At 49.9% G+C, this 16,213-nt stretch overlaps 1 protein-coding gene across 1 annotated transcript; it reads right to left on the bottom strand.

Annotated features, from left to right (window-relative positions):
• Positions 1-1,564: 1,564 nt before the first annotated feature.
• LOC110571537 (uteroferrin-associated basic protein 2-like) lies at positions 1,565-9,577 on the bottom strand. Its single transcript, XM_021679665.1, has 5 exons — positions 9,563-9,577; positions 6,714-7,381; positions 5,397-5,664; positions 3,672-3,819; positions 1,565-1,855 (listed from the first exon to the last, which is right to left on the bottom strand). Exons 2-5 carry the CDS (start codon positions 7,357-7,359, stop codon positions 1,646-1,648), a joined length of 1,272 nt encoding a protein of 423 aa, XP_021535340.1. The 5' UTR covers positions 7,360-7,381; positions 9,563-9,577; the 3' UTR covers positions 1,565-1,645.
• Positions 9,578-16,213: the final 6,636 nt, after the last annotated feature.

Raw genomic sequence — 16,213 nt, 5'->3', positions numbered from 1 at the left:
CCATTTGAGGATGTTCCGTTACTGGTGACAATGACAGAAGTCGCAATGTGGCTGCTGCTGACCTGTCAGTGATGTTTCCTGTGATCTGGACAGATCACCCTAGTGACAAGACCAGGAGATGCTGACCCCACCCGTCGTGATCGTCATTTCATAACACACGTGGACTGAACTGCCTTGCTGTTCACCTGGAATGCACACGGTGACGTGTGTCGATTATTTCTCAGTAAAATGGGACAGAGAAAGAATGTGAGGAGGCACAGTCAGCCACACCTACAGACGGGACTCTGAGGCTCTGTGAGGTTAAATTACCTGCTCGCGAAGTGGGTGGCGAGGCTCCAATGTTTTACTGATTCTTGTCATTCCCATATTTTACTGATACTTTAAATACACGTACAGAAAAAGAAAATGACTGAAGGAAATTAGAACCAACTCTGGGAGTCTCACATTTTGGATTCTATGCTAGACCCTGGCACAAGACGCTCCCCTGAGAGATGAGCAACAAGGTAGTTTGTTCTAGAAAATGCGGAGGAAGTGGCGTCCACCGCATAAGCAGATGGAGGAAGGCCTGGAGATCCCCACTTGTGCGTGTTTCACGTCCAAGCAGATCCACGGCAAAAGCAGAGAGGGTGCGCTGAGGGCCTCGTGTCCCATGGAGTAGATGGTGTCCAATGGAGGACAGCCAGAGCGTAGCGTCCCTCATGCTGAAGGGCGCTCATGGATACTGTTCAGTCCTAATGCCCAGAATGTTGAAGGGTGAGCATGGAGGATGGTGGGAGCCTGGTGTCCCACATGCTAAAGGAGAGTGAGCAGTGATCCACGAAAGTGCTGTAGGCTGAGCAAAGCCCGGCTGCCCCAGTGTCCCAAGGAGCTGTGCGACCCTAAACCTCAGTGCCCCAGCGTGTGGTGCCTTAGTGGGGGAGGCCAGGATAGGCTTTATCCTGACTCTGGCAATGAGCTGGTGTGATTTCAAGGTGGAGTCCCAGCCTTTCCTACACACACACACACACCTTCCATTCTGTGCATGACCATCCTCCTGGCTCTTCAAACCTCGTCCATGTTCCCTCTTATCCCATGGGGGCAATAATAACTTTCTCATAAGGGGTCTGGACAGAGAAGGTGCTGCCAAAATATTTGGGGGTCTCTGCCTTTGTAGGTACCCTCCTATTTCCCCTTGGAGCTGGGTGGACACGCAGAGGCCCACTGAGGTGTTTGTGGGTGCTCCTCTCTGTGGTGGGACCCTGCCTCTGCCCACCCAGCTTCCTGCCCGGGGCTGCCTGGCGGACTTACACTTGTTGTGTAGATGAGCCGACAGGCTCTGACTACCAGCTGGGCAGGAAGCAAGGCCAATAAGACAGCCCCCCCCGAAGAGACCCTCACACCCTGCTTGCGTCTCTCAGAATCGCTTCCCTGCATATATCCATCCTTTTTCAGGACAGAAGGTACACCTGCCAAGTGTCCCCAGCAGGCCCCCCACCTCTCCTTATCCTGCCCTGTTCCCAGGACAGAAGACCAGCAATGACCCACCCCAGCTCCATTCTCAGCCCACATGTCTCAGACTCAGCTTCTGTTGATTCAATAGCAGTGAATTTTATTCACTTTATTCAGGAGCTGCTGAGTTCCAGCTCCGCAGAGCCCGGCCCCATCTCTACTCAGCTATGGGGTTGAAGACTTTGCCCATGAGGATTGCTCGTTGAGTCATCCAATCCTCCACAAACAGGAAGAAGGGTCTGTTGAATTTCACGACCAGGGGGGCAGCTGCATGTGTATGCCAGGGGACGGCGTTGCTCGAGTCCATGTCCTCGGGGGTGTCCATCTTGCCTTCCTCACTCACCTCCATTGTGGCTTCGTGTATCGCCTGGGGAGAAACAGGTCTTGTCTCAGCTCTGGGCATGGTGGCGGGGAACGCTTGCTCCCATTCCTGGAGAATCACCCGAGACTCTCAGCTGTCGGACCCAGACGCCTCAGGACAGGGTCCACACTAACTGCCGAGCTCCATCTCCCCCAGTGCAGGCAGAAAGTTCGAGGAGTTTAGGTGTTTAAATGAGAGGAAAGGGGACTAGAACTCAGAGCAAACCTGGGTGGTCTGAAGGCTTAGGAAAAGATCCTATAGAATCACTGAGGGTGGGCCTCTCAAATGCTTTCAAGAAGGATGTGGTGGTAGAGAGAAAGGGAGGGAGGGAAGGGGCTGGTTTTTCCTGTCTCCATCCCAGCACAGAAATTTTTCCTTCCGTATGGAAGAGCTTGTCCCCCCTCTGATCTGCAGGAGGCTCTGCCAGGCCCCTGGGGACCGGGCTCTTGTGCTGTGAGGGGCACGGCATCCCTGAGCCCCAGCCCGGCCCTCCCGCACCCAGTGTGTGCTCATCCAGGGGATTCTGTGAGTAGGGAAACCTGTGACCCCAGAAAAACTGCATCCCAGCCGGGGCCCGGCCCTGGGAACTCCATCCGGTGTCCTCCGTGAGTGACAGCTCGCTCCTCCCTCAGTTAGAGAACAGACACTGTCCCCTCCCCAAGGTCTTTGGGAGAATTAGGTGAGAGAAGCCTGAAAAATTGCTTTGTAATCTATCAAGTGCTGCACCGTGATGAGGGATTATGATCACTAGGCTCGTCCTGGGCAGTGTGTTACGGGGTGGCCACCAAGCAGCCAGCCGGTCTGTGACCTTGGTGGAGTAATTAGAGGCAGCCCCTTGTGCCCACGAATGCTCCATGGCAGGCGTCTGGATGTCTTGCAGGCATCTCCAGTTGGCAGAGCAGTCCCTGCTTGCTCATCCACACCCCCCGCAGCCCCTCCGTCTTTCCTATCTGGGGCTGGCTCCAGCGTGGGCCAGGCTCCAACTACAGAGCTGCCCTCTCTGACACTTCCTTCCCTGCACCCCAGCTCTGTCTTCAAAAGTCACACAGGGTCTCCTCACCACCGCTAACGCTCCCACCAACACCCCGTCAAACCGCGTTTATGCCTCATCTGGGTTATGGGCCATGCTTCCTGCACACCGCAGAGCATCGCTTTCATAGAACACACGTCAGTTCGTGTCAGCCTCGGTGGTCTCCCATGTCCGTCAGAACAGCCCCCGGGCCTGTGCAGGACCTGCAGACCCATGTGGCCCACGCTGCCTCTTTTCTGACCTCACCGGCCACCTGTCTCACTCTCAATCACCATGCTAACTGTGTGGGCCTCCTCAGGGTTCTTCGAGGATGTCAAGCCCACATCCGCCTCAGGATGCACTTGAACATGCGTCCTCTCGATGTGCTCCCTTGCTCTTTTCTTTCCTTCTTCAGGCCTCTGCATGAAGGAAAACCCAGCCTGACAACTTTCCTGGACAGCCCCCCTGCAAGCCAGCCCACTGCACCCCAGCATGCTGTTCGGTTTCTGCCTTTCCTGCCTTCACAGAACGTATCACTGGCTGACATGGGACATAGCTATTCGTTGGTATGTCCCCTGTCTGACCCTATCAGGAGAATGGAACATCTATGATGGCAGGACTTTGGCTCGTTTACGACTTGATCCCCAGAGCCTCCAAAAGTGCCTGATGCAATTGCTTATGAATGCCTGAATGACCAAAGAATTTCAAAAGCCAATGGACCAGGGCAGATAATATTTATAACTATTTTTTTCATTGTTTTTCATTCAGAACTGTTGTGGATAAAACAGAAACTCTAGAAATTGCTCTACTCACCTCAAAAATAGCTGGGAAATCCTCCTCTGTGATGCCTGAGAAGTCTGCTGCTGTAGTAAACACATTGCTGATGCCCATTTTGGGAAGCATTTTTTTTAAGTCTATCTTGGAGGAGATCTTGAACTTGGGCATAATTAAGTGCACCCATCTGTTAGGAGTGAAAACCGCAAGGAAGCTGAACATGTCTCTCTCCCAGGTCCAGGGGAAGCACCTCGTTTTTGCTTTTAGGCCTCTTCCAAGGGAGAGTTAAGAATGGATGAGGCATGGGTGCTTATGTGGGGAGAGGTTGATGGTGATGGAGCATAAGCGGCAACTGTGCATTTCCAGGCCACGCACTTGCCTAAAATACACGTTACGATTCAAGCTATGCCCCTCATAGTCTCCCCAACCAAGAGAAGATGAGGGTCAGGGCAGGGGATCCAGCCCTGAGTCCCTCCAACCCTCCAGCTATAGGCAGGCATTTGATTGAGTGGTGATCCAAAATATGGTGCAGGAGGTCAGTGCCTAGTGCCCTCCCCCTACCCAGCATGTCGTGTTGTTCACGACCCAGTATATTTTCACCTGTGTTTGTGTGATATTAAGCTTCTGAATGGGTCATAACCCATCCAGTTGGGTTCTTCTCTTGGGGTACCCCCTGTCCCAACCATGCCACTGTGTGAAGTACAGCTGTGGCAGATGATGGCAGACACGCTCCGCTGTGGTCCTCAACCACGGATATGCTACATGGGCAGTAGCTGGTGCTCCTACATGGCATGGGGTGAACACTATTTGGAGATTTTTTCCCCAGTCTACACGTTTACTGCCTAAAGACTGCTCCTGCCCTCGCCAAGATCAGTGAGCCATTGGAAATCATGCTTTCATTATGTAATTTGCCCATATTTGATTGGACCATGGTGGATACCATAACTAAGCTGGATCAATCCAATACTCCCTTCCAGGAATATGTCATTGGAACAGAAACATATTAGGTTCAGTATCAAGTGGAGCATTTGCTTGAGTGGAAGAGAGCCAAGTCTGTCCACGATGGACTCAGCTGGGAATTTACCTCTTAGGATCCTTCTCTGAGCATCATACCTAATTAAGATCCCCAATTAATACTCTACTTCTGAATCCTCTATTCTATCACCTACTCATTTTTTACCATAGTTTTACTGCAATTTGAATTTATACGTTTATTAGTTGACTTACTGCCTCTCCCACCGGACTGGAAATCTCACAGTGACAGAGACGTGTTGGCTAGCCTTTGTATTCCCAGCACTGAGCAGTGTCTGGCATGGAATCGATGCTCAGGATATATGTGTCGGGTGAGTAAACCAGCTGGTTTGCTGAGCCAGAGAGGTGAGGAGCAAGGACAAATGACATCAGGGAGATGGAGTTCCCAATGATGTTGCGGTCTCCTGTCCAATCCCTTGTGACACCAGGCTGCATTTATCCTCTTAGGTGCATCTTTCTGATACATACCTTTCTTTACCCCCTTGAGCTTGTATGGAGTGGGTTTTTGATACATGTTACAAAAAGAACCATCATTTAGACAGTTGAAGGGGCATCCGGCTGATAATGGAAGCCAGGCTCTCATTTTTCCTGCTTGGCTTCTTTCATTTTCCACAAATACACTAGGAAATAAGCAAATACCCAATTTCCCTGAAATAAGACTTTTGTACAGAGGAAGTGAGATCTGAGCAAAATTTCGATGTGAATCTAGAATGTCCCTCCAGAGTAGCATACCTCATGCCACTGGATTTCAGAAGTGTAGCTCTTTGAACAACCATCTCTTTTACAGTACAGTCGGGCTGTCCTTCATCTGGGACCACAAGGACTATGGACATGTTTCCAATGAAAGGAATTTTAACCATTGTAGCAAACAGCTTCTCCGATCGGCTATAAATCATGTGTTCCTTCTTCCACATCATGTCCACCTGCACTGTGGTGTGCTCATCCACAAAGAAGTCCTCCTTGTGCATGAGGTTGGTATGAAAAGCCATTTTCCAAATGCCTAGGAGAATCAGAAAGGAGAAACTCAAAGAGACCTGTTGGAGAAGGCATCAGCGCCCACATGTCTGGGGACCCCAGAGGTGAGGGGCTTGAGAAGGGAGCAGCCTCCTTCCAGTGATACCTGGACCTCAGTGAACAGAATAATGTAAAATCCCAGATGGATGCAGAGGAAAAAAAGGCAAACACACGAGTTTTGAAAATATTCACCATAGGATTTCTTTAAATCTATATTCTTCAAAAGATATTTCCTAAAATACTGCCTGCCTCTGGAACTATAACACCAAGAAAGGATTCTGTTGTCAAATAATTTGGGAAACAATGACCACAACACCCCTTCTTTGAAAATTCCCACCGCATTTTAGTGGATTAAGAGTTCCGATAGGCAACTGATGAATAACTGAGCTCTACAACTGAAACTATGTGTAAATTAATTGAATTTAAGTAAGATAAGATAATTTAAAAAAGAGTTCTGAGAAGTCTTATGACAAAGAAATCTGCTTAAAATTGTTTAACGTATTCAAGGAGGGAGAATTTTCATCAGAAGAACATACACTTGCGTGCACATGGGTGCACACTCACTCCTGCGCAGAATCCTCTTCTGCCATCAAGAGTTACTCCATTTTACTCCAAAATATCTTAAGTTTGGCCAACGATATGACCGAAAGGGTTGGGAACAGAAACACTTAAAAATGCTAGATAATTGGGGCACCTGGGTGGCTTAGTCATTAAGCGTCTGCCTTCAGCTCAGGTCATGATCCCAGGGTCCTGGGATTGAGCCCCACATCGGGCTCCCTGCTCAGTCTGGAGTCTGCTTCTCTCTCTCCCTCTGCTACTGTCTGTCTCTTTCTCTGTGAAATAAATAAATAAAATCTTCAAAAAAAATGTTAGATAGCACAATGAAATAAAAGCAAATTAAAAATTTTGAATCTACTGGCCTATGAGACATGGGATAGAATCACAAAAACTAGTTTTTTTTCTGACTGAGATTTTTCAGGAAACACAAGGGCAAAGTTTACCCAAACAGGAATTCATGCACTTGATAAACCTTACCTTTGAAGAAAACGTAATTTATAAGAAACAGGAAGGTATGAGGGTTCAGAGAGGTGATGAATCTCTTGGTTCCCTTGTGCATTTTTTCAGCCACAAAGTGGTTGATTTGCTTCTTGGTGTGTTTTACATCCCGAAAGTCAATCATCTGGGCCTTCACGTCATATATCCCCTCTGTGTCCCACAGAAACGGGGTGTTGATCTTCCTGTTGCTATCGATAAAGAGCATGTCCCTGTGCTTCAGGTGCCCCTCCCTACTCAGCTGCTTCAGCATCTGGACGACACTCTGGAAGCCACGGTGCACGTCCCACACCCTCATGACTTTGAGGTCAAATCCAAGGCCCTCGAGGAGGTTAGTGAGTGTTGTGGATCTGGTCCCCAGGGAAAGCATGGCCAAGGAGGCAGAGATACTCAGAGGGGAGAAGATGATATTCTTTCTGGGATGCTCCATTAACAGGGTTTTGAACAACTTGTGGGCGAAATCCTTATTGCCAGCTTCTATCTTGTGGTGGATGGGTGAAATTTTCCATGGTGAGACTGGGTAAATATTCCATTTGGATCTTTGTTTCATCTCACAGCAGATGCTATTAAGAAGGCCACAGAGGATGAGGACCAGAGAGAGAGCCAGGTGCATTTTCCTGTGGGACATTTCTGCAGCAATCCAGGGAGCTCTAATTGGAAGGAAGGAACATTCCATGGAACATGTTCTCGATGCTAAGGGGCTTGAGAAAGGGCCCATTATTACCTGGGAGCTGGGGGTTTACTCTTAGTCCTTGACTGGAGGATGCTAACTAAGGCTAATGAGGAAAGGCTAAAGTGTTTTGGAATGTAACTTTAGGCAAATTAAAGATAAATGACTTGATGACAAGGGATCCAGTTCTGCCTCTGGCCTGTGCTACAAGTGGGTCCTAATGCAAGTCACTTCTCCAGCCTGGTCCTAGCACCTCTTATCACTATGACATTCTATGATTTTGAACAGCACTCTGCACTGGGACTTCTCTGTCTCTGTCTCTCTCTCTCTGTCTTTTCTTTTTTTCTGCTCTTTCTTTTTTTTTTTAAATACAGGGCTCATAACAAAGTCCTGAAAAGTGTGGAAAGGGAAGGCAAGGAGAGGGATAAAGCAGGGAGTGCAGATTGAAATGTTACAGAGATCTGGCCAGAAATACACACAGACAAGGCCAGCAAGCATCATGTAATAAGGACTACTGGGGACTGTGGCAAAGGGAGAGGCATGCCCAGGTCAGAGGCAGGCAGGTGCTACTCAGCCCAGCTATGTTCACCGTGTGGGAGTGCTGGGTCAGTGGTGCCCGATTTTTTTTTTTTTTTTATGTTTCTGAAGAAGCTGGAAACCTAGATTTTTGCATGAAAAATTCAATCTTGTCAAAGGCACTTGCTAACACTATCTAGCTCAGATGGAGACCAGATCTGGCTTCAGGGCAGCCAGGTATGATTTCTGAAAGGAAGCCCAGGTAGTGCTCAGGTGACTGGGTCATGAGCTGAATGGAGGGCCTGGCAAAGTTGTCTCAGGTGATCCTGGCCACCTCCTGTGGGCCCTCCCGGTCCTCACAGCTACTGCCCCATCCCATTGTTGGGGGAAAAACCTCTCTCTTCCCCCGGATGTGCCCCGCACGATTGACTGGGACTAGATGTCAGGCCTGCAATCTGAAAGGTGCTCTAATGGTGGGATTTCTGGCACCCCCAATGGGAAGGGAAAAGATGTGAACTATGCCCTGAGTTTGTGTTCAGTTCAACCTCTTTAGGGCAGGGCCCTGTCTTCCTGCCTGGGTTTCCTACAGTTCCTGACACAGCTCTGGGCACAGGGTCCGCTCCTCTGCATGTGTCTGGTGATCCATCACCATGGCATCTCTTGTCATGGCTACCGAAATAGCATCTGCTGTGGATGAAGGTTTATGTCCCTCAAAATTCCTATGTTGAAGCCCTACTCCCACATGTAATGGTGTCTGAAGGGAGGGCCTATGGGAAGGAATTAGGGTCAGACAAGGTCATGAGGGTCCCTTATATATGGTCATAGGTTAGTGCCCATGTAGGAAGAGACACCAGAGCATTGGCTCTCCCCTGTCCTTGACCCTGTGCCTGTACCCACAAAGATGAGGTCACATGAGGACATTGCCAGAAGACCAGGGAGAGGGCTCTCACCAGAACCCAACCGTGTTGGCACCCGACCTCAGTCTTCCAGCTTCCAGAGCTGTGAGAAAATAAATGTCTGTTTTCTAAGCCCCCCAGTCTGTGGGATTTTGTTATGGCGGCCCAAGCTGACTAAAATAGCATCTCTCAGCTCTCAGTCTTGCCCCCCACTGACCCTTCCAGCCACTCTGCAGCCAACGTGGGTTCCCCAAAGCATAATCGTCATTTCCTCTTCCTGGCTCCCCATGAGCTTCGAAGAGGTGGAGTACAAATTCTTCAGGTGACAGAGAAGCTCTAAAGACCCTGGTTCCTGTCAACCAGACTCCTGGCCCTGAGCAGCCTGCCCCATGCCCTCGTTGTCCCCTCCAGCACCCCTAGCCACGGCCCTGCCTCCCACTGCCCCACCCCTGACATTCCCCCAGCAGCCCCCCTCCTTCCCTGCCCCCTCCATCCACCTCGTCTGAGTGGGGGAAGGGGCAGTAAGGGGTGTAGGGCACTGTGGTTGAGGGGGGGCATGGGGGGGAGGGGGCCATGGGGTGGGGAAATTAGCGTATGGAAGAGATTCCAGAAAATACACACACACGCTTATCACACTGGATTTTCCATCATCTTCCCTAAGGCAAATACTACCTGAAACATGGCAAAAAGGAACAATGAAACACACACTCCGTGGAACCAGTTCTGTCTCCGAGAGAAAGGTGACTTACCTTCCAGAGGAGCTGGGCTTGCCACGAGCTCTTTGTATCTGCCCATGCCTTATTTATAACGCCGCGGGGGTAGCGACGTGGATAAACCTGAGTTAATATTAACGACCGACAGATCATGTTCATATACTGTCCAAAGCAAACAACAACTGAATCATTTATGTTATTTTTCTTTGCGCATCAGTCCCCAGTGAGACAATGAGCAAAGTAATGGCTATGGAGCCATTTGTGTTACTGGTCATGAATTTGCTCAGGCAGCGTTTGGCAAACATCCACTTAACCCCTCCTGAGAGCCATGCTCTGGCTTAGTACCGGACTAACAAGATGCTTAAGGCCTGGCTCCCACTTGAAAAGAACCCCTGGCCCCAAGGAACTCTTGGTTTAGAAGGAGAAACACACATGTAAAAAGATTGTGGGGCCCATGTGACTAGTCAGGAAGAGTACACATTCCCAGGAAGGAGCTGTGCAAGGGAAGAGAAGGACCCAGTGAATGACCTGGGACTATCAGGGGAGGGTGGGTACCTTTCATCTAGGTCTCAAAAAGATAGGCAGGAGTCTACACATCCTCACGGAAGTCTGAAGAGGGAATTCTGGATGGTGGGGTGGGATGGTGAAGATGCCTGGCACTTGTGAGAAGGGTCAAGACTATATATGTAGGGTTATTCCAAATCTAGACGGAATTTACTACTGGCATGATGGAGAGAAATCACTGACAAATCCTTTCCTTAGTAGCAACTAAGAAGCTAGCCACAAACAACCATTGTCAAAAACAACCATTTCTGTGCTCTAGTAATCTACCAAAGGCCTATGACAAACAGAGAAGCATTCGTTCATGAGAAGTACTAAACTTTGGGGAAGCACAGAGTCTGTGACATTTTTGTCTGGGGCTGCTTCCTCCAAATCCGGCTCTGCTGGTGGGTGGTCGAACCAGAGCAGAGCCAACTCACCTGATTTGGAGTGTTGTCTGTTCAAGTGACGATCTCAGTGGCCAGCAGTATGTGTGTGCAGGGGGTGGGATGGTGGGGGACAGTGGTTCCGCTAGTCTGTGGTTGTGTTTGGGGCAATAAATAAGCCAGTGGAGTAGCAGGAGATTAAACAGGGAGTCCCAAGAGGTGTGGCAGCTCCAGGGGGCCTGATGAGCCTTCTGCATATCCGAGGTGGAGGGGAGGCTCTGCATGTATACAGCAGAGACTGGAACAGGGGCAAGCTCCACACACCTCCCTGGTCCATGGAGAGGCAAGAGAGAAGACTGGAAAGACAAATCTGGGTGGTACTTGAGAATTGCCTGAGGTTTGAACGGGCTCATCAGCCCACATACAGATCGATCATAGGCAAGTGGAAGCTTTATTGGCTCAATGTGTTTGAACACCGTTTCTGATCAATATGTGGCTGAACAATAAGCAATACAATCACAAGGGTGACCTCTAGGAGGCAGGCTTATACATTAAATAAGGAAAAGAAAAACAAGAAGCACCAGTGGCCAGAAGTTGCAGGAGAAACATGTTTTATAGATTCAGTCTAGGCAAATTACTACATAAACACACAAACCCGAAAACCCCCAGGAGGGAAGATTCAGAATCCAGAGTTACTATAACATATTTTCTAAAATGTCCAGCACTCAAGAAAAAAATCGTGAGATGTGCAAAGAAACCAGAAAGCATGACCCCTACTCAGGAGAAAAGAAGTCAATAAAAACAGCCTTTGAGTATCCCCAGATACTGACTTCAGCAGCCAAAGACTTCATAGCAAATCAATAATAATAATAAGACAAGAAACTCAATTTTAAAATGGGCAGAAGACTCTAACCAACATTTCACCAAAGAGGACAAATATGAATGGCCAATAAACACCTGGAAAAGCAGATTAAACCCACAGTGACTTGACATCACACACCTGTTAGAAAGGTTATAATAAGACAGAAAATACCAAGTGTTGGCAAGGACACGGAGAAACTGGAATCCTCATTCATCGTGGGTTGGAAAGCAGAACAGTGATACGTGCAATAGCATGGATAGTGTTATAGTGAGACAGGGAAGCCGCTCACAAGACTGCATACTGTTGGATTCTGTTTCTGGGAGAGGTCCAGAAAAGGGAGCGAGAAGGCAGATCAGCAGTTGCCTGGGGCTGAGAGAAGGTGCTAGGACAGACTGCAAATGGGCTTGAGGACAGGTTTTGGTATTGGAAGTGTTCTAAAACTGGGTTGGAGTGAGGCTGAATTTACTAAAAACCATGGAATTATACACGGACAATGGGTGGATTTTATAGCATGCAAATTATTAGCTCGATAAAGCTGTTAAAAAAAAAAAAAAAGATGAGCAGTGGCAGCAAGCTTTGTTGGAAAGATGGTGGGCCTGGGGTCCCGTGCACCTGGAGGTGAGCATCAGTAACAGCGCCATACATTGGGCTCTGTGTTGCACCCTTGATCTGCAGTATCTCACTTGACCCTCTCACAACAATCGCGCTGGGCAGGTACTATTATTACTGGCCCCATTTTAGAGGTGTGGATCCAGGCTCAGAGAGGTTCAGTAACTTATCCACAGTCACACAGTTAGTGGGGAGCAAGAGCTGGGACTCAGACCCACGTCCACCTGACACCACAGCCGTGCTCCTGACCCAGAGCTCCCTGACCAGAGATCTCTCTTTGGTAATAGACTCTGGACTAAATGGGCAGTGGACAAAGTTTTATAGGTAGGGGCTTTTAAAACTTCTTCAAATGCTGCCTCTTGACTTTACAAGTGTGTTATGCTATATGGTAATTGTATTAGTTATCAAGAATCGCAACATCAGCATCCTGTTTTAAGTGCCCTGGCACAGGAAGATTTTACTTTTTGACAATTATGAATAAACAGGCACTGTGGTGTATGATTTTAAAGCTGGGCCTCTGAACATATTTTGCAGGGGATTGAGCAGGCTGATGGGCAGGGGGTGTGTTGGTACCAGAGATCAGACACACCCCAGGGAACAAAAAGGGGGCCTCCATTCGCAGACGGTTCTGAGATCTGAGTGGGACAGAGGACGTTGGCCGCGCAGCGTGAGAGATGCTTCAGGGGGCAGCATGGGGGGTGGGGAGCATTCTGCCTGAATGCCTGCGTTTTCTTCCCCGCTCTTAGCTGGGAAATGAGCTAGAAAGGAACACCTTTTTTGGGAAAGGTTTCCGATATGAATAACAAGAAACACAATGGCATCATGGTTAACATTTACAGGGGGCCAACAGTTTGCAGGGCATTGTCCTAAGCACTTTCTGTGTGTTTACTCCCAGGACAATCCGTGACGCAGGAGCTGTGAGTTTTTCCGAGGAGGAGAGAGCAGCACAAAGAGTTTCCCTAAGGCACTGAAGGTCACACGGTTATGCGATGGTGGAGCTGGGCTTCCGGACCAGGAAGGCAGCTTCTGCCTGCCTTGGCACAGGGGCGTCACCATTCCCCCGGAGGGCAATGACACCAGTTGGGGTGACCGCCCTGCCCTCGGGGGACCTTCCCGGTGCTGGAGACCCGGGGAGTGCTTTCGACCACATCAATAGCTTTGGTTGCCAGTTCTGAAATTTGGTGCAGGGTCGTGTTGAAGGGTCACACTAACAATATCTTCCCGTCCTCCTCTCTGGATTGTAATCGCCACGAAGCGGGTAGCATGTGTGGCCCCAGCCTCAGCTCAGTTCACCCGAACGGCTGCACACGGATTCACTGGCAGGTGACTGGGCAGGTGGGGAAGCAATGCTTGACTGGAAAACCGAGATGCCTGTCGGGGAGTGGCTGGGTGGTCTGCCAGCGTATTTATTGTCTCTGAAGCACTTTAAGATATTCCAGCACAGGGGCGCCCGGGTGACTCAGTCGTTGAGCGTCTGCCTTCAGCTCAGGTCATGATCCCAGGGTCCTGGGATCGAGCCCCGCATCGGGCTCCCTGCTCAGCGGGGAGCCTGCTTCTCCCTCTCCCACTCCCCCTGCTTGTACTCCTGCTCTCGCTCTCTCTCTGTCAAATCAATAAATTTAAAAAAAAATCTTAAAAAAAAAAAAAATTCCAGCACAGACAGGAAGTGGTGATTACTTCTATTGGCATTCAGTTCCTAACCTGACCTATCAGCAATACACACGGGGTGAGGGGGTTACTCAGTATTTGAAAGACTCTAATCAGAAACCCATTCTCCAGAGGGGGCCCCTACAATCTCTGGCTAACAAGAATCAACACTAGGTTGATCTAGAACACTAGATTGAGAGTCAACACTAATAAGCCGAACAGATGAGTCTTTAAAGAGTGATTTTCCAGCAATGAAGTGACCGGTGTATTAGACGTGTGGGTTGGCTAGAAACCTTGTATGGGTGCCTCTGTCCTTGTGTGAATGGTTCCTGGACTCAGGATTCTGAGGCATCACCTGGCTCTGATGAGAAAGTTCTCTGAATCTGCCCTATAGCACATGGTCACTTCTGCCCTGAGGGAAACCTTGAAGCAGTTCTGTAAAAATCATTCCTGAATCTTCTGAAGCTTATGATTTGGTGTCTTTAAATCACGGGTCAAACTAAGGCCTGAAGTTTTGCCATCTACAGGATGGCTGTGTTTCTACCGGCCCGCAAAAATCCTATCACAAACCTCCCAACCGTGACCTCAACATCTGTGTCCCGCCTCCGGCTCAAGGGGGTGTTGTCCCACCTAACCCACCCCCACCACAGTAAGAAAGGCTCTCGTCCATGCTTTCTCCCTGCTCCTGCCTCCTGGTGCTGCCCCATGAGGCCCCGTACAGCGGACATGCCTTCTCCCTCTTGGGAATCAGAGGTCACACCGTTCTTTTAAAGGCGGTTGTCTCTGTGTCTCCATCTGACCATATTTGATTAAAACAGTTCTTGCACATGTTTCAAAACAAACGCAAGGGATAGGCATCTAAAAAAAAAAACCCCCAAAACACAAAAAACACACAAAAAACAGAGAGCTTCGAACTCACCAAGCTGGCAAAATCTGTTTTAGGACCGTTCTTGCGTCTCCTTGCTAATACAAGTCTGAACGGGCTCTGGAAAGCTGCGGAGCCTGACTTTCACTGTCGTGGGCCACCTGGGGGCGAGGCTGGGGGGAGGAAGGCTGGCAGCCCTCAGCGTCCCCTGACTAGTGGGGGCTCCTGATGGCCACAGAAGTAGTAGTCCCACACAACAGTAGTGCCTTTCCCCAGTCCCTCGCGCCTGCCACGTCTGTGTGCCATTGTAGGGCGCGCACGCTGCGTGTGCATGGAGCCAGGTCCTACCCATCGCTGGCTCTGCACGGTGAGTTTCTGGCGCGCCCGCGAGCAGAGCATTGTGCGTATGGCATCGTGGTGAAAGTCATGTTGGAGCCCCCAGCATCTGGGCTTTGGTCCCGGTTCTGATTCTGCCCAGGGAGCCCCTTTGGCCTGGGTTAGTTGCTTCTGCTCTCTGTTCTCCTGTTTGTAAAAGAAGGTGGGGCCGTGGGAGTCGGGGTCCCCTGAAGCTCCTCTCCAGCTATCCAGCCTAAGCGCCTTCTGTTTTTGTCTCTTCCTGTGTAAAAGGGCTCAGAAAAGCCAGCGTGAGGGGCCTGACATGTTGAGATGGTGGGGGGCACCAGTGCCCCCCAAAAAAGGAATCTCTAGATCTGATGGGCAGGGGGACTCTAGTAGAGGCTGCAGAAGGGGCCCTTAGCGATGAAAGGGGAAGTAGAAGGAGCCAGAACGGCCTGTATGGTAGAGAGCAGGGAGGGATGGTGGGGTTGTCTTGGCCCAGTCCTGCCGTGCCCAGACCACGTGGCGGCTTTCGGGATTCCGAGTCAGGGACCCGAGCTGTGGTCCCCAGGAGCCAGCAGGGAGGAGGCTGGGCACCCAGAGGGCGTGAGTGCCAGCTAGCCCTGACGAAGCCCAGCCGGAGAGCCATGGCACCCACTCAGAGAGGTTGTCACGACCCAGACACCAGCCCTTCGTCTTCCTGCCTGAGACACTCACCTGGTTTCGAGGAGCCCTCACTGACCCCGCCAACGATTCCGACGTCCTTGGACTTCTCTGGCCTAAGTTCTACCATGCCAGCCCCAGGGACCTCTTTCTGTTGTGGTGTGCCTGTCATTGTTAACTCAGGCTTTGTGCTCGCAGGAGCCCCTCCTCTGTCCCACTGCCCTCTTGCAAGCACCTTATTCTATGTCTTCACAGCCTTCATTGTTGATTTACTTAGAGGTCTGGTTGTGTGGTGATGGTGGGGGTCCGTCACCCCCGTCTAGGCCCAGGGGGCCAGGGACCTCATCTGTCTGACTCACTCCCAGCATATAGGAGGTGCTCAGTGAGTTTTTGCTGAAATGGATGAATGCGGAGCACCTGGGTGGCTCAGTCGGTTAAGTGCCTGCCTTGGCTCAGGTCATGTCTCAGGGTCCTAGGATCGAGCCCCACATTGGATTTCTTGCTCAGGGGGGACCCTGCTTCTCCCTCTCCCTTTGCTGACCCCCTGTTTGCTCTCTCTCTCTCTCTCTCTCTGTCAAATAAATAAATAAATAAATAAATAAATAAATACAATCTAGAAAAGAAAATAAATGGATGAATGAATTCATTCAACCCCTGAAATGTCACATCATGACAACCTGGCCACTGGGAGTTAACCCATAACCATGATCAGATTTGGACCCTGAAGGCGTGTGGGAGCATTGTTCTTGGCCGAATCCTCATTTTGGGTTTATTGACTT

This window comes from Neomonachus schauinslandi, chromosome 9 (genome assembly GCF_002201575.2).
Source record: "Neomonachus schauinslandi chromosome 9, ASM220157v2, whole genome shotgun sequence".
Classification (NCBI taxonomy): domain Eukaryota; kingdom Metazoa; phylum Chordata; class Mammalia; order Carnivora; family Phocidae; genus Neomonachus; species Neomonachus schauinslandi.
This window is presented reverse-complemented; position numbering and strand designations above follow the sequence as displayed.

Coding starts and splice junctions, on each gene's coding strand:
- LOC110571537 (XM_021679665.1), bottom strand. CDS start 7,359: ATGTCCCACAGGAAAATGCACCTGGCTCTCTCTCTGGTCCTCATCCTC. Junction 5,665..6,713: donor AAATTACGTTTTCTTCAAAG/GTAAGGTTTATC, acceptor TGATTCTCCTAG/GCATTTGGAAAATGGCTTTT. Junction 1,856..3,671: donor ATTTCCCAGCTATTTTTGAG/GTGAGTAGAGCA, acceptor GTTTCTCCCCAG/GCGATACACGAAGCCACAAT.